Genomic DNA, 27615 nt, shown 5'->3' with positions numbered 1-27615 from the left:
TTAGAAATGTTTGGCCTCTTTTATCTTTGTATCTATTTTATTGCATTTTATCACTGTTGTAAGCCACCCTGAATCCTTCGGGATTGGGCAGCATAGAAGTCGAATAAATACATTAAATAAATAAATAAATAACCGCAATGCACTGTGCAGAGGGCTGCCATTGAAAACTGTTCAAAAGCTTCACTTGTTCCAGAGTGCAGCAGCATGGACAGTGATGGGCATGTCTTTCTATGTCCATTTAATACTTTTGCTTCATGAATTGCAATGGTTGCCAGGATGCCTGGCAATATTATATCCTTATATTGGCTTCAGGATGCCAAAACAGTACAGTAGTACCTCTAAATACGAGTTTAATTCGTTCCAGAACCAAGCTCGTATGTCGATCAACTCAGATCTCGAACAAATGCCTTTAGACTTTGTTTTTCCCCGCCGAGATAACCAGAAGCAAGGATTCTTGCGCCACCTGGTGGAAGCTCAGCTCGTATCCCAAATTTGAGCTCAGGTGTCGAACAGAAATTTCGCTCCTGTCGTGGCTCGTAACTTGGAATACTCGCATGTGGAGCAGCTCGTATCTAGAGGTACTACTGTATTGGCCCCCTTGAAGTTCCTTGATTAAATAGTGCCATCTATGGTGACCTGGGAAGTAAACCTTCTCTGGGGTGAAATCTACACTATGGAATGAAATTCCACAAAAATTTGTGGGGTCCCATCCTGTTGTCAATCTGTAAACTCTTGGAGACTTGGTGGTTCTTTCAGGCTTGAGTTAAGATGGATAGAACCCTTGTCAGATGTGCGTTTCACTCTACCTTTTGCATTAAGAGACAGGATTCCAAACTTGTTTTGTGCATATTTTAGTGCATATTTTACTGTGAGTTGGTTTGAGTCAGCCATTGCCTAAACTGAAATAAATACCAATAATTACAATTTGGTATATATAGTAAGGATGTGCCAATCAGCTAAAATCTGGTTTTCTTCCAAGATTTGAGATTTAAGATTCAAAAGCAACACTATTTGATTTGAATTGTTTTGAGATTCTGTTCAGAATCTGCTCAGAGACTAAAATGGAGAAACACCGTGTGCATAGCAAAGAAAAGAGATGTTCAAAATTTATGCTGCATCGCTTTGAGGGTTTTAATATTGGGAATATTCCCACCCCCGCCTTTTTAAGGACAGATATCATAGGGAAGAGGACAAAATAACCAGCTTTCACATTATCCAGTAAAGGTCTATGTGAGAAAGTGTGTTGAACAATGCAGGAAATATCATATTCCAGCTTAAATATAAAAATTTCCAAAACCAGTAAGTTTTTACTGTTTACTTAGTGAGAGATTCTTACTAAGTTCACAGCGTCCACCGACCCCTGAGTTCTTGTTTTTCTAAGCAGCCAATTTAGCAAAATTGACCTCCACATTTTTGTTAAATTTTTCTTGGGTGCCCATTCTGAAAACCACTTGCTTAAATTTTAAGTTCATTATTTATTGTCATAGCTTCTGGATCAGGTTAATTGTTTTATGCAGCTAATGTTTTCTGCTTTCTGATGTTCCTAGGATGGAATACATTATCACTGGTCAGATAAAAAACACATTAGCTTCAGTCGCTGGTCTGAAGAAGACAGAGATTTGGTTGATGACTGTGTGTATTTGGACACGGATGGATTTTGGAAAACATCTGACTGTGATACAGAACAACCAGGAGCTATTTGCTACTTACCCGGAAGTAGGGCTTCTTCTGTTGCTATATGTCATGAGTCTACAGTTTTGCATTAAAAATGATTTTGGAAATATTTCAGGCCCGTAAAGTAGAAAATATACATAGCTATGCAAAAATACAGAAAATAAACTATTGTGTATTATATATGTATAGATAGTCCTCGACTTACGACCACAACTGAGCCCAAAATTTCTGTTTCTTAGTGAGATTTGCTCCACTTACGACCTTGTTTGCCTCACTTGTTAAATGAATCACTGCAGGTGTTAAGTTGGTAACACAGCTGTTAAGTGAATCTGGCTTCCCATTGACTTTGCTTGTCAGAAGGTCGCAAAAGGGAATCAGTCCAGGGGTGGGCAGCAGGCAGGATGGGGTGGAACACAGTTCCACCGGTGGAAATGAAGCTGTCTGCCCAGCTCCAATTGACTATCCCCCTCTCCCATCCTCCTCTTCGGAAAGCGGTAGGGAGACCAGCACCGGCAAGAGTTGCAGGGGGGCCATTTCCTCCCCCCTCTTTTCTCAACAGCTGATCGGCACCCATTCACCTAGCTACCCAGCCTGAGGCAGGGGGTGACCCAGGAAGGAGAGCACAGGAAACACGAAGCAAATTGTCACCCCAGAGAGCGACACTGGTGAGGTTGTAAGTCGAGGACTTAACAGTTCACTTGAACGATGATGATCGTTCAAGCCACTCCCACCTGGTTATATGGCCAGCAAGCCACTCCTACCTAGTCACATGACCATCAAGCCTCACCCACAAAATAAGCTACAGTGTGTCAGTAAAAATTTTGGCTGCCCATTACTGAATCAGTTGTATGACCTTTCAAATTTTGATAACACAATCCTGGAGCAACCTTGGAGTTGCTTCATTGGTTGTAAGTGTGGAAAAACTAGTCTTTTTTTTCACTGGCATTTTAACTTTGAATGATCACTAAAAGACTGGTTGTAAGTTAAGAAATACCTGTACAGTGGAACCCCGACATACGAGCTGCTCCACTTGCGAGCAACTCGAGATAAGAGCTTGGGAGGGAGCGTCATTTCCGTTCGCCTCCCGAGCTCACATCCGGGATACGAGCCACGCCTCCCTGACACTTTCGGCAGCGAAGGAAGGAAGGCAAGGAAGCGCCCGGCTCCTCTCTGCTCGTAGTATCCCACTTGGTAAGCATTCGCTTGGCTTCTGCTTGGGGGTGGGGGGGTCCTTGGCTTCTGCTTGGGGGTGGGGGGGGGCCGTCCCCGCTTTAGGAGTCAGCAAAGAAGCCGCGCGTGTGTTTTAAAACATCGGAGCCGGCATGGGGAGGCTTTCAATCAACCCCCGAGTCCGGGTTGGGGGCTCAGGGGCTGATTGAAAGCCTCCCCATGCCGGCTCCGATGTTTTAAAACACACGCGCGGCTTCTTTGCTGACTCCTGGCGAACTTCCCCGCTTTAGGAGTCAGCGAAGAAGCCGCGCGTGTGTTTTAAAACATCGGAGCCGGCATGGGGAGGCTTTCAATCAACCCCCGAGTCCGGGTTGGGGGCTCGGGGGCTGATTGAAAGCCTCCCCATGCTGGCTCCGATGTTTTAAAACACACGCGCGGCTTCTTCGCTGACTCCTGGCGAACTTCCCCGCTTTAGGAGTCAGCGAAGAAGCCGCGCGTGTGTTTTAAAAGATCGGAGCCGGCATGGGGAGGCTTTCAATCAGCCCCCGAGCCCGGGTTGGGGACTCGGGGGCTGATTGAAGGCCTCCCCATGCCGGCTCCGATGTTTTAAAACACACGCGCGGCTTCTTTGCTGACTCCTGGCGAACTTCCCCACTTTAGGAGTCAGCGAAGAAGCCGCGCGTGTGTTTTAAAAGATCAGAGCCGGCATGGGGAGGCTTTCAATCAGCCCCCGAGCCCGGGTTGGGGGCTCGGGGGCTGATTGAAAGCCTCCCCATGCCAGCTCCGATCTTTTAAAACACACGCGCGGCTTCTTTGCTGACTCCTGGCGAACTTCCCCGCTTCAGCCGACGTCTTTTCCCCTCAGCCCTCGGGCTTGCACGCATTAATCGCTTTTACATTGTTTCCTATGGGAAACAATGTTTCGACATACGAGCTTTTCGACGTGCGAGTCTCCTTCCGGAACCAATTAATTTCGTAAGTCGGGGTTCCACTGTACTTACAATTCCATAGCTATTCACCAGTGCTTTCATAATTCTTACCGACTGCAAACCACTCTTATTTTTTACTTTTGATTGTAAAATAAGCTTTATGGGGTCTACCTTCTCTGTAAAATAAATGTCTGCCCATTTTTTAAAAATCACCAGTTTCCTCATAAATCAGAAGTTGTAATGTTTTGAATGCTGTGAATGTGTGTATTTGTGTGTATTAATAAATAGAATAGATAGGGCTGCAATGGTGAATCATTTTTCAATATTTTGACACATTGTATTCCCAACCAGCCAGGTCATCTCTGCTCAGGCCTCTTTGTTCCCAAGATAAAAGTGTTGAGACTAGCTCAGCTAGCTATCAGGTTTAGGCGCCATATTGTAAATATATTCATGCTCAGAAGAAAAATGTACTTTGGGGGGAGAAGGGAGCCAGTACAACTGATTGTAATTTATCTGCTGTGTGTTCCAGCCAAGACCAATCTGAGTCTAACCTTCTCAGAAGGCCTTAAAAAGGAGCCTAAAGGACTCCTGTGAAGTAGGAAACCCAGCTGGTGGTGGATGGGAAAGGCAGAGGCAGCTATTCCAGGGAAAACAAATCTTATCTCCCACACAACCCCAAAGCAAAGGCTCCAGAGGGGATAAGTTAATCTTATTGGAGATCTTGGTCACACACATTTGTGAGCCACTTCATATAATGACCAATGAATCAGATCTAAGCTTAGCACTTCCTGGTGCTCGCTTGCTTTATTTATTTGTTTGTTGTTTGTTTTGGCCTCAGTTGTGGATGCACTTAAACTCATTGCCTACCTGAGAAATACAAAATGGTGGGGGGTGGGATGGGATTTGATTTCTTCAAAAGCTCCTAAAACTAAATCCTTAGTCCAGTCACATCAGTTAACCTTTATAGATGCCTAAAAAGAACAATATATACAAAAATCTTGCCAACTGTTAGATTCTAGTACATTTACCTCAAAACACTAACTTTTCCCCTTACTAGCAGGTGTTTGGGCTCCATTCCATCTATTGGCAAAGGATAAATATAATACTGATTACCTTTAATTTATATATTCTGACCCTTCTTATTTCGCATTCACATTCCTCATAGCCAAGTTTATTGGTTTTTTCCCCCATGACCACAAAAGGATATCATTAATGACCAGCATCCAGTAATTCTCAGCTGATTAAAGTTGTATTGTAATATTAAATACTGAATGTATTTTAGATATTAAGCACTGCCTATAAAAAGGGTTTATTTTTCAGATGATACTGAAACCCAAGAAGTATATCACGAATCAAGTAAATGTCCACACAAGATTAAGAATACACCATGGATAGCATATCGAAACAGTTGTTACACATTTTTAATACCACAAAATAGATGGTCAGGATTGAAAGCAGATGAAGCTCACAGGTTATGCAGGACAATGAGTAAGTTGTTCCTCTTTAAAATTCTGTTTTTTTGTGTGTGTTCAAAGACTTTTATGACGAACATTTTTTGGACTTGAGGCACCTTAATTTTACTGTATTTGTAACTTGCTGCATGCAAAACTGTCCATTTTCAACTGGGCAATACATGGAGAAAGATCTCCATATGATTTTTTTAATGTAACCGTTTAGAGAATGTATATTTGTATATTAGAATTACTCTGTGACCCATTGATTCATCCTTTGACATAATGTAAGTAATTGTTGATCAGCTTAATATATTTTGTTAATATTAACCTCAATCATGACTTTTTCTGGTTGGTTATGATGAAAAGAAATGACCTATTAAACACCCACTTTTCCTCTCTACTAAAGAAAGAAGCTTCTTTAAAAAGAGCTCCAAGTTGCAATATTTAATGAAATGTAATATTTGTATAATAAAAATGAAGCCCAAACTGCTGAACTGTAAGAATAATCATTTAGCTCAACGTCCTGTTTCCAAGACTGGCAGGACAGTCCCTGCAGCCAAATTATGCGCAGTTCAACAGCACCTCTGCTGTTGATTCACTTCTTTCAACCTGAGGAGATGTCTACCTATAATGAATAAAGTTGACAGCTATTTTCGGTGAATTTCCCCTTAACGGCCTTTTAAAATTCTATGAACTATTGCTCCACCTTCTGGCATAGAATTCCACATATTAATTACCTACAGAATTTGCTTCAATTCTTTCCCTACTGAATTCTATTAAATTGTGGAGGTTGGGAACAGAACATATTCTTTCTCGTGTTTGGAACTACAGTAATACCTCATGATACGAACTTAATTGGTGCAAGGAGGAGGTTCGTAAGACGAAAGGTTCGTAAGACGAAACATTGTTTCCCATAGGAAACAATGTAAAGTCAATTAATCCGTGCAACCAAAAAACCCCCCGCAAAAAAACGGCTTTCGGCGACTGCTGGGAAGCCATGCGGCTGTTTTAAAAGGTGACAGCTGGCCTGGGGAGCTTCCCAGCACCACCCCGAACCCCGAACCCGTGTTCGGGGAGGTGCTGGGAAGCCCCCCAGGCCGGCTGTCACCTTTTAAAACAGCCGCGCGGCTTCCCAGCTGTCTCCCAAAGCCGAACTTCCACGTTCGGCGTTCGGAGACAGCTGGGAAGCCACGCGGCTGTTTTAAAAGGTGACAGCCGGGCTGGGGGGTTTCCCAGCAACCTCCCGAACCGAACCTGGGGTTCGGAAAAATTTTGCCTCTTCTTACGAACTTTGTTCGAGTTACGAACCGGCGTTCGGGAGGCTTCTGGGAAGCCCCGCCGCCCGGCTGTCACCTTTTAAAACAACCGCGCGGCTTCCCAGCAGTCTCCGAACGCCGGTTCGTAACTCGAAAAAAGTTCGTAAGAAGAGGCAAAAATTTTCTGAACCCCGGGTTCGTATCACGAGTTGTTCGTAAGACGAGGGGTTCGTATCTTGAGGTACCACTGTATAGTCCTCTTTAATCATTGCTGAAAGCTCTATTATTTTTCTTAGGGAAGTTCCTATTCAAATGTTCCTTGTAAAACATTTCAGGTCTTTCCATTTTTTCCATTTTACATAACCATTTTACACATAATGGAGGGTCCTGGTTATTGTTTTTTAACTTTGTCTAGCATGAAATCTGTTATTCCCATTATTAAAGTGATGTTAAGACCTCTCTAATGGACAGTGTTCCTCAGATCTGATCCTTTGCTTAAATCTTTAAAAAGATGGTGTTATAAAGTTCTCTATATTCATTCCTTGATTTATTTTTTTAATTGTTTCAACAGATTCAAATGCATCTCTTTTGAGTGTCCGGGATGAAGATGAAAATGATTTTATTCTTGAACAGTTTGAGTCTTTCAGTGGTCTTGTTCAGTGGATGTGGTTGGGTTTGGTTTATGACACTAGTGGTATGTTGGAAGCTTATTATTGGCTCTTGGCTTTCTGAATTTACGTTAGTAGCAGAACAAAGAGTTCAATGTTTCTTTTATTATATTGTAATCAGAAAATATTAATTTTATTTTTAGTTGAAACTGTCAACTGGGAGTGAATGGAACAATTCTCCAAAGTCAAGTTATTTTAAAATGTTTACTCTTAATTATGACTATTTTAATGATTGCATACTACTGTATAATAGTGGCCTAAAAGGGAGGCAGATGGATAAATAGTAATTAAGTTGCATTTCTAAAAATAATTAACATTCTTATGTATTAGAAGTGCAATTTAATAATAGTTAAAATGTAATAATGCTCTATTTCCAAATCCTTGAGTATGCACTTAATATGAATTAAGCGGGGGGGGGGGGTTGTTTTTTCAGCCCTTTCAAGTTTTCAAATGCAGTGATGTCCCTGCGTATTGCTTATTTCCACTCCAAATCCTATATTTTCCGTTGCAGGTAACCAACTGAAGTGGTATGATAAAACATACGTGTCGTATAACAACTGGAGAAATGGACGACCTAACGTCAGGAGTAAATTCTTTCTTGCTGGTGTTAACCTGGATGGCTTCTGGGACCTTTACGATCATTCGCAAAATAACTGGTTATATTGGCAATTTGGTTTTCATACTATGCTGGTCTGCAAGCTAGACCTGGGTAAGAAACATCTCTTGGACTGAATTTCAGATTCCATTCATTTTTCTTTATGCATCAGGTTCAGCAAAGCAGCATGTAATTTATTCTTTCTTTAGAGCCCCAAATCAGCCAACCTCCGCTTCCTAAAAAGCTGCCTTACAAAAATAATGTTTACTGGATTCTTCAGAAACGGCTCAATTGGTATGATGCATGGAAAGAATGCAAACAGAAAGGAAGCGATTTAGCCAGCATTCACAATATTTCCGAACAAGTCTTTCTGGAAAATATTGTAAAGCGTGATGGATTTTCACTGTGGATTGGTTTATCTAATCATAATGTAAGTTGAATCAGATATTTCTAGCTTATTTTTCACATATGGCAAAGTCTTAGATATGTTTACCATATGGTGTTTTAGATTTTTGTACTTCCATCATTTATGCTTTGTTCTTCTATATTTGGTTTCTTATCATAGAATCAAACCACCAAATACTTTTGATTTTCTGACTTCAGGCTTCAAACTGTACCCAATTTTACCCAATACTTATCATGGTTCTATCCAAACGTGTTTCATAAACTGTAGTTTTTCTCAGAACTAATGTTCTATGCTCATACAGCTCGAGCTTCAATCTGTTCCAGAGTCTAGAGTATTTTTCCATATGCTACTAAAGCTACCCCCTTCCATTGACATCAATGGGGAGCTTTCACAAATTTGCCATACTCTAGGGCAGTGTCGGCGAACCTAACACTGCTAAAACGGAGCCCCATGCATTCGTGCGGGAAACCAGAAGAGCAGCTGCCCAGTGCACATGCGCATACTGGGAAGATGATCTTCCGGTTTCCAGTATGCACATGTGCACCAGCCACCTAATCTTCCAGTTTCTGGCACTCCCATATGCATGACAAACAGCTGGCCAGCGCACCAGAACCCGGAAGAGCAACAGGCAATGGCCCACATGCCCAGAGAGATGGCTCTAAGTGCCACTTGTAGCATGCATGCCATAGGTTCATCCTCATGGTTCTAAGGTGAACCATATCTGATGGGGGGGGGCAGTCATAGCTGGGAGAAAATGAGTTAAATTTTCCCACACCAGTCTTGATATATACAAACACCCAAACCCACAGACACACCCATGTGATAGGGAGTGCTTTACTCACAAAGACAGAAATGAGCAGAAGACAACTTGTTACTGTTTTTCAGAAAATTAACAAGCCATGGCATGGGCTTTGTATATTTGGTCAGAAGAGAATAATATACAGTATAACTGCTTAGTTCTGTATCTGAAGTATCAATCTGACTGACAGATAGAGACTATGCTGAGAAACCTTTTCATACAGGGTTGCCTAGTTAGTAAGTTCTCCAGAGGAGGCCTTACTCGCTGATCCACATTTGGAAAGGAGTCTGTTGCACTATTTGAAAATATTTTTCCTTAATTATTTTACGATGTTTGTATGTTCCTCACTTCACAGTCTCTTGACAAATCACAATAATAATCCAGCCTCGAAGGACTTCAGTATAAACATGTTTAATGAACACACGAAATGTATACAAATAAATGGGGACATAAGGAGAGGGACTGTAGGCATGATTCTGCATTTATGCATGCCCCTTACACACCTTTTAGGAATGGGGTGAGGTTGACAGTAGATAGTCTAAGGTTGAACTTGTGGGGGTTTGGGGAAGACACCATAGAGTCAGGTAGTGTATTCCAGGCAATGACCCCTCTGTTGCTAAAATAGTATTTTCTGCAGTTGAGTTTGGAGTGGTTTACATTAAGTTTGTACCTATTGTGTGCTTGTGAATTATTGTGTTAGAAGCTGAAGTAGTCATTGCCAGGACATTGTAGCAGATAATTTTATGTACTACACTTAGGTAAGACCAAAGGTGGCATAGTTCTAGAACTAAGTTGTCTAAGCCCAAGGTTAGGAGTGCAAGGGTCTTCAAACCTGGCAAGTTTAAGGCTTGTAGCCTTCACTCCCATTTCTGAGCTAGTATGACTGGTGGAGGAATTCTGGGAGTTGAAGTCCACAAGTCTTCGATCTGTCAAGTTTGAGGTTTGTAAAAAGTGTACATGGTTTTAAAAAGTATACATGGTTGTAAAAAGTATTCTGCTACACTGGTTTTTTATTAAACAATATAATACTACACCATTTGGTTTAGAATACATGTACTTTTTTCCTTGTTTTCCTCCTCTAAAATCTAGGTGTGTCTTATACACCGAAAAATACAGTATATACTGCTTCAGAGTGCTTTACAGCTATCTCCAAGCAGTTTACAGAATCAGTATATTGCCCCCAACAATCTGGGTCCTCATTTTACTGACCTCAGAAGGTCAGTAAATTAACCCGGAGCTGGTAAAGATAGACACCTACCTTCTATTAATATTACATGGGCTCATTATGGACTTTTTCTGCCCATACAAATATGGTATTTTGCTTGAGCATCCTTAGAATTTATTGACAGCCATCTTAAAGTTATTGTAATCTTTTATGATTAAAATGAATATATCTTGCTACTGTGTATGTGTTTAGGACTGCAATATCTCTGCTAGAGAAGCTAAGGTTTGCATGCTTCTACTCAAACTATGCCATTTTGCAGAGATTTACAAATTGGAGGAAAAAATATTTTCTGACCCAGGACTTAATCGGTAAGATAAGGAAATCTTTGGCCTACCCCATAAGACATACCTCAGCTAAGCATCTCCAATTTGTTGTCTGCCTTAGAAGGAGAGCAATGGGCTGGCTTTTCAGACCATGTAGGGCTGCTCTCAGTTGGGACCTTGAATCTCTGTGCTACTCATTGACATAATTGATAATTGCACTAGTATTGCCAAGTAAACTAAGTCCCTGAGTTCTTGGTTCTCAGAATACAGCCACACATAACTGAGTTCGTGTGTTACAGTGTATACTAGAAAAGAATGTTGAGAAAGAATCTGAATTTGTCATCTGTTCAAGTCATAACCATTTTCTCTTGCGTTTGCTTAAAACAAGTGTACCATCAGTACTGATCAACAAAGTTGCACCTTCCTTAGGCAAATGATTCTGATTTTGAGTGGTCCGATGGAAGCCAGTTTGACTACCAGCCTTGGGAATATAAGCATTCTCATTCTTTTGGAAATTGTTTTGCTATGGACACCAAAGGAATTTGGAATCGCAGGAAATGCACCACTCAAGGCGATGGTGCTATCTGCTACACTTCTTCAAATAGTAAGCGTTTTTCTTCCTGTATCATTTGAAACTATAAAACAAAAGAAACTATAAAACAAAAGAATGGGCATCTTTTCCCATGTTGAATAATAATTCCTTAGTGGCGAGCAGATCTTAACCAGATTACATTGCAAGATAATAGCATTCGGCTTGTAAAATGGCATAATTCCTCTGTCGGAAATCTGCCCAGCTGGGTTTCAGATATGGCCAGGGAGAGCCTTTGCCTGCGTAGGCTCGTTGCTCCGGAGATTGTGGGTTGCGAGTCCCTCCTTGTGAAGTTGGACTTAGGGGTTCAGGTGGGCTTGTTTCTCACGTACCTGCCTCCCAGCTGCGTGTCGAAAGCCCTGCCTGTGCTGCTCGGCGAAATCTCTGGGTTGGCACAGGAGTTCATGGCCACCATGACAGCCATGGACCTGACTCAAGTAGTACAGGGTCCGACTCACGAGGGAGGGCACGCACCTGACATGGTATTCCTTTCCGAGCAACTGAGTAATGGTCTGAGACTAAGGGGCTTAAAAGCATTGCCTTTGTCATGGTCAGACCATTTCCTACTACGGCTTGACTTCCTGGCTCCAATCCTTCCCCGCAAGGAGGCGGAACCAATTAAGATGTTCCGCCCCAGACGCCTGATGGACCCAGAGGGCTTTCAGATGGCGCTTGGGGTTATTCCAGAGGCACTCGTCCACAGTTCGGCGGAGTCTCTTGCGGAGGCCTGGAACAAGGCTGCAGCGGAGGCTCTTGACCGGATTGCGCCTTTGCGACCTCTCCGTGACGCTAGACCCCGTAGAGCTCCATGGTTCAACGAGGAGCTCCAGGAGTTGAAACGCCAGAAGAGACGTCTAGAGAAGCGATGGAGGAAGAGTAGGTCTGAATCTGATCGAACACTTGTAAGAGCTTTTATTAAGACTTACAAAGTGGCGCTCAAGGCGGCAAGATGCGCATACCATGCCGCCTTGATTGCATCAGCGGAATCCCGCCCGGCCGCTCTGTTTAGGGTGACCCGCTCCCTTCTCAACCAGGGGGGAGTTGGGGAGCCCTTGCAGAGCAGTGCCGAGGACTTTAACACGTTTTTCGCTGATAAAATTGCTCAGATCCGGGCCGATCTCGACTCCAATTGGAAAACAGAGTTGACTGACAACGAGTCAGTCGAGGTGACTGGGGCACGTACTTGTCCACCTGTCTGGGAAGAGTTTGATCTGGTGACACCTGATGAAGTGGACAAGGCCATTGGAGCTGTGAGTTCCGCCACCTGTTTACTGGATCCGTGTCCCTCCTGGCTGGTCTTGGCCAGCAGGGAGGTGACACGGAGCTGGGTCCAGGAGATTACCATCGCTTCCTTGGGGAGGGGAGTTTTTCCAACACTCTATAAAGAGGCGCTCATGCGCCCCCTCCTCAAGAGGCCTTCCCTGGACCCAGCCGTACTTAATAACTATCGTCCAGTCTCCGACCTTCCCTTTATGGGGAAGGTTGTTGAGAAGGTGGTGGCGCTCCAGCTCCAACGGTCCTTGAAAGAAGCCGATTATCTAGGTCCCCAGCAGTCGGGTTTCAGGCCCGGTTACAGCACGGAAACTGCTTTGGTCGCGTTGATGGATGATCTCTGGTGGGCCCGGGACAGGGGTTTATCCTCTATCCTGGTGCTTCTTGACCTCTCAGCGGCTTTCGATACCATCGACCATGGTATCCTTCTGCACCGGCTGGAGGGGTTGGGGGTGGGAGGCACTGTTCTCCAGTGGTTCTCCTCCTACCTCTCCGGTCGGTCGCAGTCGGTGTTAGTGGGGGGTCAGAGGTCGACTCCGAGGTCTCTCCCTTGTGGGGTGCCTCAGGGGTCGGTCCTCTCCCCCCTGCTATTTAATATCTACATGAAACCGCTGGGTGAGATCATCCAAGGGCATGGGGTGAGGTATCATCAGTATGCTGATGATACCCAGCTTTACATCTCCACCCCATGTCCAGTCATGGACCTGACTCAAGTAGTACAGGGTCCGACTCACGAGGGAGGGCACGCACCTGACATGGTATTCCTTTCCGAGCAACTGAGTAATGGTCTGAGACTAAGGGGCTTAAAAGCATTGCCTTTGTCATGGTCAGACCATTTCCTACTACGGCTTGACTTCCTGGCTCCAATCCTTCCCCGCAAGGAGGCGGAACCAATTAAGATGTTCCGCCCCAGACGCCTGATGGACCCAGAGGGCTTTCAGATGGCGCTTGGGGTTATTCCAGAGGCACTCGTCCACAGTTCGGCGGAGTCTCTTGCGGAGGCCTGGAACAAGGCTGCAGCGGAGGCTCTTGACCGGATTGCGCCTTTGCGACCTCTCCGTGACGCTAGACCCCGTAGAGCTCCATGGTTCAACGAGGAGCTCCAGGAGTTGAAACGCCAGAAGAGACGTCTAGAGAAGCGATGGAGGAAGAGTAGGTCTGAATCTGATCGAACACTTGTAAGAGCTTTTATTAAGACTTACAAAGTGGCGCTCAAGGCGGCAAGATGCGCATACCATGCCGCCTTGATTGCATCAGCGGAATCCCGCCCGGCCGCTCTGTTTAGGGTGACCCGCTCCCTTCTCAACCAGGGGGGAGTTGGGGAGCCCTTGCAGAGCAGTGCCGAGGACTTTAACACGTTTTTCGCTGATAAAATTGCTCAGATCCGGGCCGATCTCGACTCCAATTGGAAAACAGAGTTGACTGACAACGAGTCAGTCGAGGTGACTGGGGCACGTACTTGTCCACCTGTCTGGGAAGAGTTTGATCTGGTGACACCTGATGAAGTGGACAAGGCCATTGGAGCTGTGAGTTCCGCCACCTGTTTACTGGATCCGTGTCCCTCCTGGCTGGTCTTGGCCAGCAGGGAGGTGACACGGAGCTGGGTCCAGGAGATTACCATCGCTTCCTTGGGGAGGGGAGTTTTTCCAACACTCTATAAAGAGGCGCTCATGCGCCCCCTCCTCAAGAGGCCTTCCCTGGACCCAGCTGTACTTAATAACTATCGTCCAGTCTCCGACCTTCCCTTTATGGGGAAGGTTGTTGAGAAGGTGGTGGCGCTCCAGCTCCAACGGTCCTTGAAAGAAGCCAATTATCTAGGTCCCCAGCAGTCGGGTTTCAGGCCCGGTTACAGCACGGAAACTGCTTTGGTCGCGTTGATGGATGATCTCTGGCGGGCCCGGGACAGGGGTTTATCCTCTATCCTGGTGCTTCTTGACCTCTCAGCGGCTTTCGATACCATCGACCATGGTATCCTTCTGCACCGGCTGGAGGGGTTGGGGGTGGGAGGCACTGTTCTCCAGTGGTTCTCCTCCTACCTCTCCGGTCGGTCGCAGTCGGTGTTAGTGGGGGGTCAGAGGTCGACTCCGAGGTCTCTCCCTTGTGGGGTGCCTCAGGGGTCGGTCCTCTCCCCCCTGCTATTTAATATCTACATGAAACCGCTGGGTGAGATCATCCAAGGGCATGGGGTGAGGTATCATCAGTATGCTGATGATACCCAGCTTTACATCTCCACCCCATGTCCAGTCAACGAAGCAGTGGAAGTGATGTGCCGGTGTCTGGAGGCTGTTGGGGCCTGGATGGGTGCCAACAGACTCAAACTCAACCCGGATAAGACGGAGTGGCTGTGGGTTTTGCCTCCCAAGGACAATCCCATCTGTCTGTCCATTACTCTGGGGGGGGAATCATTGACCCCCTCGGAGAGGGTCCGCAACTTGGGCATACTCCTCGATCCACAGGTCACATTAGAGAACCATCTTTCAGCTGTGGCGAGGGGGGCGTTTGCCCAGGTTCGCCTGGTGCACCAGTTGCGGCCCTATCTGGACCGGGACTCATTGCTCACAGTCACTCATGCCCTCATCACCTCGAGGTTCGACTACTGTAATGCTCTCTACATGGGGCTACCTTTGAAAAGTGTTTGGAAACTTCAGATCGTGCAGAATGCAGCTGCGAGAGCAGTCATGGGCTTACCTAGGTATGCCCATGTTTCACCATCACTCCGCAGTCTGCATTGGCTGCCGATCAATTTCCGGTCACAATTCAAAGTGTTGGTTATGACCTTTAAAGCCCTTCATGGCACTGGACCAGAATATCTCCGAGACCACCTTCTGCCGCACGAATCCCAGCGACCGATTAGGTCCCACAGAGTGGGCCTTCTCCGGGTCCCGTCAACTAAACAATGTCGGTTGGCGGGCCCCAGGGGAAGAGCCTTCTCTGTGGCAGCCCCGACTCTCTGGAACCAACTCCCCCCAGAGATTAGAACTGCCCCTACTCTCCCTGCCTTGCGTAAACTCCTTAAAACCCACCTTTGTCGTCAGGCATGGGGGAACTGAAACACCTCCCCCGGGCATGTACAATTTATGTATGGTATGTTTCTGTGTGTGTTTGTTAGCAAAATGGGGTTCTGTTTTAAATATTTTAAATTATATTTGGATTTGTTATGAATTGTTGTGTCGTGCTGTGAGCCGCCCGAGTCTGCGGAGAGAGGCGGCATACAAATCTAAATAATAAATAAATAAATAAATAATAAAAACAAGGTGGCTCTTTTCAGGCTGCCTAAAAAGAAAATGGCACAGAATTTATTTAAAAATGGGGGGGGGGCACACAAAAAAGTTGGCTTTAATACTTAGGTTTTATTGAGATTTGCCAACGGTGATGGATTGTTCAAGTGGACAATTGCTTTCTTTTGCTCCTCAATAGTGGTGTTCCTGCTATTTTTCTTCAGAGATGGTCTTGCAGTGCTCTGTATGGAGATGGGGTTGCAAAGTTACCTCTGAGGCTTTCACGTAACCCCTTTTTCATGGTACAGTGGTACCTCACGATACGAACCCTTCGTCTTACGAACAACCCGAGATACGAACCCAGGGTTCAGAAAATTTTTGCCTCTTCTTACGAACTTTTTCCTTCTTACGAACCCGCCACCGCCGAGAAGCCCCGCCGCCCGGCTGTTTTAAAAGGTGACAGCCGGGCGGCAGGGCTTCTCGGCGGCCTCCCAAACGCCGAACCCAGAAGTTCGACAAAAGTTCGGGTTCGGGAGGCCGCCGAGAAGCCCCACCGCCCGGCTGTCACCTTTTGAAACAGCCGGGGGGCTTCTCGGCAGCCTCCCGAACGTCGAACCCGGAAGTTTGGGTTTGGCGTTCGGGTTCAGGAGGATGCTGAGAAGCCCCCTGGCTGTTTCAAAAGGTGACAGCCGGGCGGCGGCGGGTTTTTTGCGGGGGGTTTTTCATTGCACGGATTAATTGATTTTACTTTGTTTCCTATGGGAAACAATGTTTCATCTTACGAACTTTTTGTCTTACGAACCTCCCCCGGGAACAAATTAGGTTCGTAAGACGAGGTATTACTTTATTATGGTTCATTGCAGTCAGATTTTCAGATTGCATTTGGCATATCGACTCCTTCCCAAGGACCTCAGATAGGCAGATATTGTTGTTTGATGGTGTTATTTATTTGTTTATTCAAAAAAAATGTTTATTTGTTTGTTTATTCAAAAAAAATGTTTATGCCGCCCTTCTCCTTAGACTCAGGGCGGCTTACAACATGTTAGCAATAGCACTTCTTAACAGAGCCAGCCTATTGCCCCCACAATCCGGGTCCTCATTTTAACCGCTGACCTGCAGATCTAGCAGTCAGCTTCAGTGGCCTGCACTACGGCACTCTACCCACCGCGCCACCTTAGAGCATGGATGTCAAACTTGCAGCATCGCATTGCTATCACGTGACATTTTGCAACACTTTTTCCCTTCACGGAGCTGGGGTGGGTGTGGCTTGCACGTGACACATCCAGCCCGTGGGCCGCCAGTTTGACACTCCTGTGTTAGAGGGATCGTCACAGAATGTGAGCTGATCTGACTAAAACTGCTTTTTGCAATTGGCTGGTGGTGAGTTTGACAGTGATAATGGTGTTAAAGTGCTCCTGTTGTTTTGAGATTGCGCCCAAGGTGTCTTTTACTATCAGTGCTATTAACATTGTTTGCAGGATTACTTGCGAATAGTATGGACAGCTCCAGCCCCTTTTAGCAAGTAGGCGATCACCACCACCAGTACAGTGATGCCTCAACTTACAAACGCCTCGTCATACAAACTTTTCGAGATACAAACCCAGGGTTTAAGATTTTTTTGCCTCTTCTTACAAACTATTTTCATCTTACAAACCCACCACCACCGTTGGGATGCCCTGTCTCTGGACTTCCGTTGCCAGCGAAGCACCCGTTTTTCTCCTCCCAGCAAGGGGAGCCTCAGTGAAACCGCAGCATCGCAAAAACACAGAGGTCCGGAGGTGGGGTTTTGAAGACTTCGGTGTTTTTCCGATGCTGCGATTTCACTGATGCTCCCTTCGCTGGGAAACCCCACCTCTGGACTTCCGTTGCCAGCGAAGCACTCGTTTTTGCGATGCTGGGAATTCCCCTGCTGAGATTCCCCGGCAGCATTGCAAAAACACAGAAGTCCCATGGAGGGGAGCCCATGGGACTTCTGAAGTCCCATGGATGGGGTTTCCCATGGAGGGGAGCCTCAGGGGAATCCCAGCAGCGCAAAACTAGTGCTTCATATGGCAAAAGGGGTGAATTTTGGGCTTGCACGCATTAATCGCTTTTCCATTGATTCCTATGGGAAACATTGTTTTGTCTTACAAACTTTTCACCTTAAGAACCTCATCCCGGAACCAATTAAGTTTGTAAGACAAGGTATCACTGTACTCAGTTATACCTCATGCAATTCCATATTAGCTACATTTGCCTAACCTAGAGTCCGTTTTACTAACCATACATATTATTTTATGTATGCTGAGAGCATATGCACCAAGACAAATTCCTTGTGTGTCCAATCACACTTGGCCAATAAAGAATTCTATTCTATTCTATTCCTAAATATGGCTACGTATGAAGTATATCACAGTTTATTTGATTTCATGGGAATGTTTATAGTGCTGTTGCTAAAATCCTTACCATTTCAAATCTTCCCATGATTTTCACAGGTTGCCTTTTTGTAGCTATGGAAAAGATGAATCCACAAGGGATTCAGGCTAGATTTAGTTGTAATCTCCGATCCCTTTTTGTGCAAAGAATTTTGCGTAAATCCACTTCATGGGGGCTTAGTACAGACATTTATTAAGTCAAAGTGGTTGCACCGCCTTAACTGCCATTTAGAGTGTTCCCTAAATTGCTGTTTTCAAGTCACTTAGGAAAAAATACTCTACATTACTTAAGAAAAGATTTTCTTGGTTATTGGTATGATTCTCTCTCCCCCCATCCTCCGAGAGGGTAGATATATAACAATATAGTACCATCTGCTTTGTAAAAAGGGAGAGGAAAATCAGGATTAATGCAAGAATTTCATCCTTGGTATAGCTACTGTTTCCTAAGAATTAATACACTTTTTCCAGGGAGACGTGCTATTACTTGTTAGCAAACAAGTATTCAGAACCTTGTTTTATTTATATTTTGAATAGTTACAACAATACTAAAACCGTCAATTGACTGAGCAGGAAATGTTCATATTTGAATAAAGCTGATTATGCTATTTGTGTTCTCACAGAAGTGCAATTAAAGCAAACCGAAACATCATCAAAGTGTCCAGACTCTCCTAATGGAGCATCACAATGGCTACACCACAAAGATTATTGCTACGCATTTGATATGGAATTTTATAATTATTCCACATATACTGCAGACGCAGCTAGGAAAATTTGCAAGAAACTTGGTATGCCCAAATTATATGTTTCTTTTCTTGGTTTTAAAGAGTTACTGTTCAGTATTATTTTAGATAACGTCTTAAATAATTTCTTTTCAACATTTAATTAAATTAGATTTTTCTCCTATTTTTTTCTCATTAGATCCTTCTGCAGATCTTCTGACTATCAAGGATGGAGAGGAAAATATGTTTGTGAGCACACACTTGAAAGAATATAGTTTTGTCACTGGGAAAGTATGGCTTGGAATGCAATTTAATGGTAAGGAAAAGTTGGGTGTAATATTAAATAACTTTTGGAAATGACAAAAATTATACACTATGTGAAAAAGTTTTAGGTAAAAATGTCTAGAGTATATTTCTGTTCATAGAAAATCAAGACACTGATTTACAGTAAAGCCTATTTTTTTTCTCAATATATATATGGAATGGACTGTGCATAATATTTTTTATTTCTTAATAAACTTCCAATAATTTAAATTTAAGCACACATAGTAAGAGGTGCAATTAAAAGAAATGAGAGGCCAAAATATTCCGTATTTTAATTTTAACCTTTTCACATCCTGAATGTCCTTGCCTCATTTTCCCTCCTCCTTTATCCTCTTCCTCTTTCCTACCTATAGTTTCAAATTCACCTCTCTCTTCTGGTCCCTTCCTGTCCTCCTGCTTAGACCTCTCTGCCTCAAGGTACTTTTTCTGCCCAGTACCATTGGCTGCCAGGCAACCAGATAGCAATCTGAGTGCCTGCTCCAGTCTAATGATATAGAAACTCAGAACGTTTAGAAGCAAAGAATTATTTTTACCTATATCTAAAGAAGGCAACTATAGTGATAGCTCAGTATCATAGGGAGGGAAGCCAATGAAGAAGCCAGGCAAGCCACTAGCCAGATGCCCACTTGAGGCACTGCCTTTATTAAAGTCTGCTCTCCTTATGGCCTGCTTCCTTAGCCAGTCTTTTTGACTTGTGGAGCTCACTCCAGGGAGTCTTGGGAATTTGCTAAATAAACTTCATCTGGAATGGATTCACAGTAGGTTACGCCATATGTGGTCGCTCCAAGAATTCCAACTTGTGCTCACCACAACAAACATGCACAGTGGTGGTGAGATGAGGAGAATTGCAGTTCCAATAGCATTTGGAGGATCAGGCTTGGGTACACCTGTTCTACATGATAAAACTAGCTCAACCAATGACTCCCCAAAGATGATCTTGCCTTCCAGCCTCTCTGCTAACAAAGACAGTTGTGGTTTCAGTGCTGCATGGAACTTTCCTATCCTCTTTCTATGATCCTCTAATGGTATTTGCTGAAGGAGGACAGCAAAGATTCCTTCCAACTTGCCAGAGAAAATGAATGAAACCTGTAATTAAGCCTTAAAATAAGGAGGGGGGGGGGTTAACAAGGAAAATCTCTCAAAGTCTGCCTAAACATTTGGCTGCATCCATTGCAGCATTCAGTCCCTACCAGAGAGAAGTTGCCTTTCGTCCCCTGTCCAATTGTCTTTCCTTTCTCTCACTTATCATATATATTCTCTTACTTTCATATATCCTCTCCTCTAAGTTCACTTTACCCTTATATATATTACTACATGTCTATTTTTCTTCCTATGTATTTGTGTATTGGACAAATGAATAAATAATAAAATAAATAAATAAAATAAGTTCTAGAACAATGTCATTTTCAGGCAGTGTTCTCTTTCTGTCCCTGTGGCCTTCCTGAGATTCACTTCCTGGTCACATTAAGCCTCCAAAGTGACTTTGGAAAATGTTCTTCCATGGCGAAACAGCACAAAAGCATGTCCTGTTCTTGCATGATTTCTGAGGGGCACATAAGAGCACACTCCATTTTCACCTGGCCTCCAAAAATTGTGTGAGAACAGCCCTTGCTTTCAAGAATAGTTGTTGGGTATGGGGGAACACTGGTGTGTCATCCCAAACATCATAGCATGTTACCTTTGACCCTCATTTCATAGGTTCACCATCAGTGCTCTAGAAATACCAAGACAATCAGTATGGGTACAATATGAATGAAGAAGAATAGGTTTCTGTCAGGCCACTAGAGCAGGTCAAGGTCAGGAGCAGACCCCATAAGTAAGCCTGGTACTGTATTGATTTAGGCTATAATAACAAAATTCTGAAAGGCTGGCAGCATTTCCTTTCCCTCCCTCCCTCCTTCTTGAAAGATCGAGGTAGTTTGAGTTTTTTTCTAATGTTTTCTCCTGTTTTGGCTGTACTTAATGTTCTGTTATGCTTGCATTGTTTCTCTAAGGTAATCTCTTTAGTTCTTTTGTTTCATAATAGCCCTATGAAATCCTGTGGAGGACAATTTTCAAATGAACTACCAGAGCAGTTACACTCAAGCAGTCAGACTAATGTTAAGCTAATACACAATAGAGCTGATCACACTTGAAATACCAGTAATTTTTGAAAGAAATTCCTTGGGCCTTACAATAAGCACAGCATCTTCATTAAAATACACATTCTCCATGCGCGCACACGTTTACAAACAGGTGTGAAAAAAGAACCATGTTAAATAATAATTCAGTCTAATTATTACAACTAAATAAGGCAATAATTAAAGACATGCTACTTTAATTATTCAGTTCATTAAAGCAGTTGTATCTAGTTTCAGTCTTGTGGGGAAGCCTTAAAAAAATACACACTTTAACAAATGGAGAGAAGCCCATGGTCTAAAACTTTGTCTGAAACATTTTAAGAACATAAACCACTTTAATACATAGTTTCCTACATCTACTGGAAAGTGACAGCCACCTTTATTCTGTGGCAGTGCACCCTAAAAATTGTTGGGGGGCTGGGGTAATGACTACCACTGGCAAGCTTTACCATAATGGTAACGTGGGCTTTCCTCAGTCCTCGCATTGTATCCACGTCAGAAGTTCCAGAAAGAGGTCTCTAAAGCAAGTTTTGTTCTGCCTGTTGTTTGGCCTCAGATGCTAATCAGGAAATTTTTCCCTAAGATTTCCCACCACACAAGCAACTCAAGAGAATATGCGCTTAGCTCTATGCAGGCTGATGTTTTGATGTTTCTTGGAATAAACAGAGTATGTTTTTACAAAATTGGTATGATTCTTTCCTCCTTACCTGAACTAGTTTTAGTGCATTAATAATGCCGTAATAAAGGCATTATTAATAAAGGCCTATAAAGCCCTTCATGGCACCGGACCAGGGTATCTACGAGACCGCCTTCTGCCGCACGAATCCCAGCGACCAGTTAGGTCCCACAGAGTGGGCCTTCTCCAGGACCCGTCAACAAAGCAATGTCGTTTGGTGGGGCCCAGGGGAAGAGGCTTCTCTGTGGCGGCCCCGGCCCTCTGGAACCAACTCCCCCCAGAGATTAGAATTTCCCCCACCCCCCTTGCCTTTCGTAAACTCCTTAAAACCCACCTCTGTCGTCAAGCGTGGGGGAACTAAGACATCTCCCCCTGCCTATGTAGTTCTAGTACATGATATGACTGTATGTATGTTTGTTATATTGGGGTTTCTTGCTTTTAGATTTTAAATGTGTAATTGTTATCTTAGATTTTTTAATTATTAGATTTGTTAATATATATTGTTTTTGTTGTTGTTGTGAGCCACCCCGAGTCTGCGGAGAGGGGCGGCATACAAATCTAATAAATCAAATCAAATTTAGGAGAACAATTTGATGCTACTTTGGATTGTGAACATGGCAAATTGTGAATTGATAAAGTATTAAGACAGTTTTTAGATACTGAACCAGAGTAGAGCTCTGACTATTTAGTACCCATCAAACTCTTGATAGCCAAATATAGAATAAATTGTATATATACTGAGTAATAAGTGAAAGACATTTTTGTTCATAAATTAAATAAATGTTTTGGGCTTTTATTTACAGCTAAGTCCATGAACTGGCTTGATGGCTCTGAAGCTAAATATACAAATTGGGCCAATGAAACTGAAAAGGCTAATGGTCAGTGCAGCGTTATCTTTTCAGCCAAGGGGACATGGTCGAAAGCAAATTGCAACAATGAGCCAAACAGAGTTGTTTGCAAAACTCCTCAAGGTATGTAAATGATGGTTTAGTTTAGTCAGATGAAGATAAGCTATCTGGTCCTTTTCAGAGATTTTAAACTATGACTTGCAGATAAAGTGGAATAAAAATCTAATCATCATCATTATTATCATATTTTATTGTGACCAGGGGTAATGGTAATTGCTTATTCCACAAGAGAGTAACCTTTTTATAGTAGAGTATAACGGGTACCTGAGGTCCAAAAGGTTGGGGGCCATTGCAGTATAACCAGTAGAAGGACACTGATTTTTCTTCACCTGTGCATTTAAATGATAGGATAATCTTCATATTTAGTTTGATTGAAAAGAATAGGTAAATATTTTAATGTTTATTTACTTTGTTCATTCAGTACTTTTATGTTGTGACTGACATTGATCAATAGATCTGAATAGAAAGATAGGATATGAAATAACAACAACAATCATAACCAACAACAACGACCATAACCTAACGTGACTTGTAGTTCCACTGCTCTAGTTCAATAACTTTTTTCCCCTTCTTTTTCTTACAGTCTCTCGTCATTCAAAAGGAGCAATAGCAGTTTGTGTTATAATGGTTATAGCCCTCCTTGTTGGATTAGGATACTTCCTGTATAGAAAGATGCAACTACGCTCGTTTGGATTGACCTCTGTTCGCTATGAGAGGGGAATGCATGACGATGAAACTGATACCATGTTTTCTAGAAATGATGACTGATAATCCTTTTCTGCTTGGAGTAGTGAAGCCAATTTTCAACTCACCTCCTGAAGCATCTTCCAAAGATGCTATTGACTCCCATTCTTGGGGTTTATTGACACCTTCCCTTCTTTTCAAGTTTGGGGAGGGGTGGGGGCAAAAGGGATCTTTAACAACAATCAAACTTTGCACTTTTTGTGACCTGAGATTTGCACGTGGCTTGAAGTGTGGTGCACAGAATGATTCTGACATTAGAATATCCTGTACCATTCACCCAAATGAAGTAAGAGAGCAGAGGGCCAGAGAAATACTTGAAATATAACTTATTGAAAATGAAGTTGGTGATAGCTTATGGTGTTAAAAATATTATATTTTCAAAGTTAAAGATTACTTTGAGTCAATTTCAGCTTTTGATTGCCGTTTGCATGATTTACTTGGCACCAGAACGAGGAGATCTTGGATTTCTCATCCAAGCATGAGCAGGTCCAAACTTGCTTACCATTTCTGAGGGCAGCCAAGGTCAGAGAATTGCCATCTGCTCTGATCCTTTTTATTATCCTTCAGACTCTCAAAGATTCCTTCCATCTTTAAAACAAATGTATTAAGAATTTCTTTTAAATTACAGCCAGGTACACCTTTATTCCCTATCTCATCCCATTTTCTATAAACTCATTTTAAAATGTTCAGCTTTCCTTATTAATCAACAAAGATCCAGTAAAAATTAACAAAAATACCTATGGATATGAGTATATAATCCCCCTTTCTATTTAACCTAAATCTCTCTCATCCCGCTCTTAAACATTACAAAGATAAAAATAATAAAAGTTAAACTTTATCTTAGACAATAAACCTTTAATTATACTTCCAAAAATGATAATGTAAATATTACAAACTAATATTTAGTTTGTTTACAAACTATTATTATCACCAAAAATAACAACTTGATATTTAATTAAAAGTCAAATAAACCAATTTTGTATTTTTTCCTTTTTCCTCCCAGTCATCTCCGAATCCCATAAAGTTCTGATTCCTGTTTTCCTGTAGTCTCTGAGCCTTTCTTTGAAGTCCTTATTAATCCATTTGTATTTTCTATGAAGTGATTAGAGTTAGTCTTCTGTATTTCAATTTTAACAGACAGTCTACACCCTTTAGAACATTTTTGTATGAAGGTTTTTTAATTTTTAAATGATCATCCAAATCCATTTGTAAATTCAATCTCTCTCTCTCTCTCTCTCTCACTCTCACTCTCTCACACACACACACACACACAGAGTTGGGGATTGCAGGTCCACCTTAAACCCATTTTCAGTTATCTTGAACATAGTTCATCTTGGGCAACATTTTTCCCAGGAAATAATTAAAGCAGCTCAAGCACTACAGAACCTGTAGATCAAATACTCCTTTTAAAGTGGCCACCATGTATTTGTTTTGCTTTAAAATATAAACAACTCAGATTTTCCCACACACAAGGTCTTTCTAGTTAGTTTTGAAATCTATCTTAAATCAATTTAAATCCTTAGCCATTAAAACTGTTTCAAAACAACTCTAAAATTATTGTGTATATTGCAGAAAGTTACCCAAAAAAATAGCTATGGAAAAAAAGATGGTTTGTTTTAAACAGACTGAAAGGACATTTACCCATTGACTACCATAGTAGTCTTTGTAATTCTGAAGTCAGACAGTAAAAGCTCCACTGTGATTAAAAACATGATGTTTGATCAAGCCACGAGTCCTTAAGGTTTCATTTGAAGCTCAAAGGAGGGTAGAAACCAGAACTCCCAGCTGCTTGCAAGCAGCTTCAAAAACAACAGTTTCTACAGAATTCAGCTGACTGAAATATCTCTTTCTCTTCTGGGAGAGAATTTTGACAGCCTGGGTCTAGCATCTAAGTGCCTTTTCGACCAAAATGCCCTTGCATCCACGCAGAGTAGATAATATTGCAGGTATTGCCTTGCCATGCTGCATCAGAAACCCCAGAGTTTTTCATCTTGATCCAAATTACAAATTAGATTTGGATTCATTTATTGTATTAATTTTTAAAGCTTGACTCTTATATTTTCTGTAACAAAAGAATAGCAATAAGCTATTGTCAGATTTTATTTTTCTTAGATTTTTCTCCTGAATTTGCCTTATACACTGGAACAGATTAACCTCAGTTCAAGAGCTAAATGAAAATTTCAGAACCCTACTGTCCATTCACTATCCTAGATTCACGAATGCAATGTTCTACATAATGCAAAAGTTTTAACTTTGGTGGCTTTTTAAATTATTATTTAAGTTAGAATTTTTCAAAAGAGGTACTACTACTAAGTATTTTTCTTTATTTTTATTCAAAATATATTGACTGTAATCTAAAGTTTTATTCATGGTCAGAATGCTTTACTCATGCTTAAACTGGAGCATCAGTGATGTTTTTTTCTTGTCTGATTCCATAGCACTGTATTGGGGATTTTTCCTATCCATTCATACCATCAATTTCTTGTTCTTCACTCTTTGCTGTGGATGGCTTTTTCTGATGGTACTTGTAACATGGAACAATTGAACACAGAATAAACACGATATTTTTTCAGACCTTAATAAACTTTAGAAATATTACATTTATAAAAACCTTCTGATTTCAATAAGAGTTTCCAAAGAGGTGGTTCAGCTGATTTTAAAGCCAAAGCATTTCGTGGCATTAGAACGACTAGTAAAATTAGCCCTTAAGGTGCCAAGATCACATTCAATTTTATAATTTGATTTGTAGCATTTCTTAAAATGTTTCCTTTAATGAAACTCACCAGAGAGATAATTAACATCCACTTCTGAAAACTCAGAGGAATACAATCAGAGATTGCAGGGAAAAAATGTTGGTTTATTGCGAAGTTAGCACATTTTATTGCTAAGTAAGCTCTTTCAAAAGGTAGTAAATATGCATCTCTGGAATTAGTGATGTATACAGCTCTTCTTTTTTTGAAAAAAAGATCAAGCTTGTTTGCTATTTCATATAAAAGAGGAAATGTACTCCACAGCAATTATTAAACAAATGCTACATGTGCCCTTTATGAAAATAAGGATTTTTTTTGTGCCTTGAATTCTATATTCTATGGTTCCAATGTAATGGATGTACAATTTTATGCAGAAAGCTGGTTTTTGCTTTGCCTTGTAGCAAAACATAAACCCAAGCTTATCACTTATTTCTTTCCAATTTGCTTTTTCAAGACATTTTGTGTGGTCTTTATAAACATGTGCGTAAATACATCCTTTCCTCTAGAGGTGAACATTTTTTTTAATGTTTATAGTTTTAATATATTTTATGTTATTTTATTATTACTGATACTGTTTTAATTCTTGATTGAGAGCAGTCCAGATTTTGTTATAAGATGCGTGGTTATATAAATGTTTTAAAATGTGGACGGAAAGCCAACCTTTCTGCGGTTAATTGCACTGTTTTCTGTATGTTCATTTCTGCACTTGATTTTTGACAATTGGAGGATATTTTACTATGATCTTTCCAGGGACGTCACCACAATGTGTGAGGGCGTAATAAAGAAAAAATGTAGTTTGCACTAAAGACGTGATGGCTGGGTTTTATATATATATATATATATATATATCATTTGTAAAATAAATGCCTGGATGCTTGTATATGTGTTGTGTCAGGAGTCAAAGGGACAAGAACCCTTAACTAAAACCTAGGGATAGGAGAAGTGCATTAATGAGAAATAGGCCAGTGACCCTGCTCTTGTTGCAGTGTCTGATAGATAACATATTATCCTGGTGCAAGGGCACTCCAGAAAGCTTTTCTAGTTTCTGCTAGCTTAACTTGGGGATGAGTAGTCTACCAAATATTGCACCTTTTTTAACAAATTTATTTTATTTTCCTACAAAGATATAATTGTGTGAACAGTGTTGAATAATTAAGGAAAGATTATAATTCAGCAAAATATGTGTATTATTACTAAAAAATCTATACGATGGTTAATTGTATTAAATATGAAGAATATTGTTTTATTTGTACTAAAATGTAACTCTGGCTCCACACTGTTCACACAACGATCTGTCCAAATATTGCACCATTGAGTACATGGGGATTGGTGTAACTTTGCAACAAGAGCCATTTTTAAGGAACTACACTGGAGAAAATCCTAACCAAAAGTGCTGAAATGCCTGTGATGTAGTTCTTAAATTAACAAGCCTAGTTCAGTGC

The 27615-nt window shown here is 42.0% G+C and overlaps 1 protein-coding gene across 1 annotated transcript in view; it reads left to right on the top strand.

Moving 5' to 3' along the window:
- The window catches only part of LY75 (lymphocyte antigen 75), a 104145-nt gene extending 77166 nt beyond the window's left edge, over positions 1 to 26979 (top strand). The window contains exons 26-35 of the mRNA XM_070731605.1: positions 1548 to 1716; positions 5094 to 5261; positions 7055 to 7177; positions 7663 to 7860; positions 7956 to 8176; positions 10869 to 11043; positions 18553 to 18717; positions 18851 to 18967; positions 22575 to 22742; positions 23263 to 26979. Coding sequence (XP_070587706.1) covers positions 1548 to 1716; positions 5094 to 5261; positions 7055 to 7177; positions 7663 to 7860; positions 7956 to 8176; positions 10869 to 11043; positions 18553 to 18717; positions 18851 to 18967; positions 22575 to 22742; positions 23263 to 23447 — 1689 coding nt within the window. The 3' untranslated portion in view covers positions 23448 to 26979. The remainder of the gene's footprint in view (positions 1 to 1547; positions 1717 to 5093; positions 5262 to 7054; positions 7178 to 7662; positions 7861 to 7955; positions 8177 to 10868; positions 11044 to 18552; positions 18718 to 18850; positions 18968 to 22574; positions 22743 to 23262) is intronic.
- Positions 26980 to 27615: the final 636 nt, after the last annotated feature.

This window comes from Erythrolamprus reginae, chromosome 1 (assembly GCF_031021105.1).
Source record: "Erythrolamprus reginae isolate rEryReg1 chromosome 1, rEryReg1.hap1, whole genome shotgun sequence".
Classification (NCBI taxonomy): Eukaryota; Metazoa; Chordata; class Lepidosauria; order Squamata; family Dipsadidae; genus Erythrolamprus; species Erythrolamprus reginae.
This window is presented reverse-complemented; position numbering and strand designations above follow the sequence as displayed.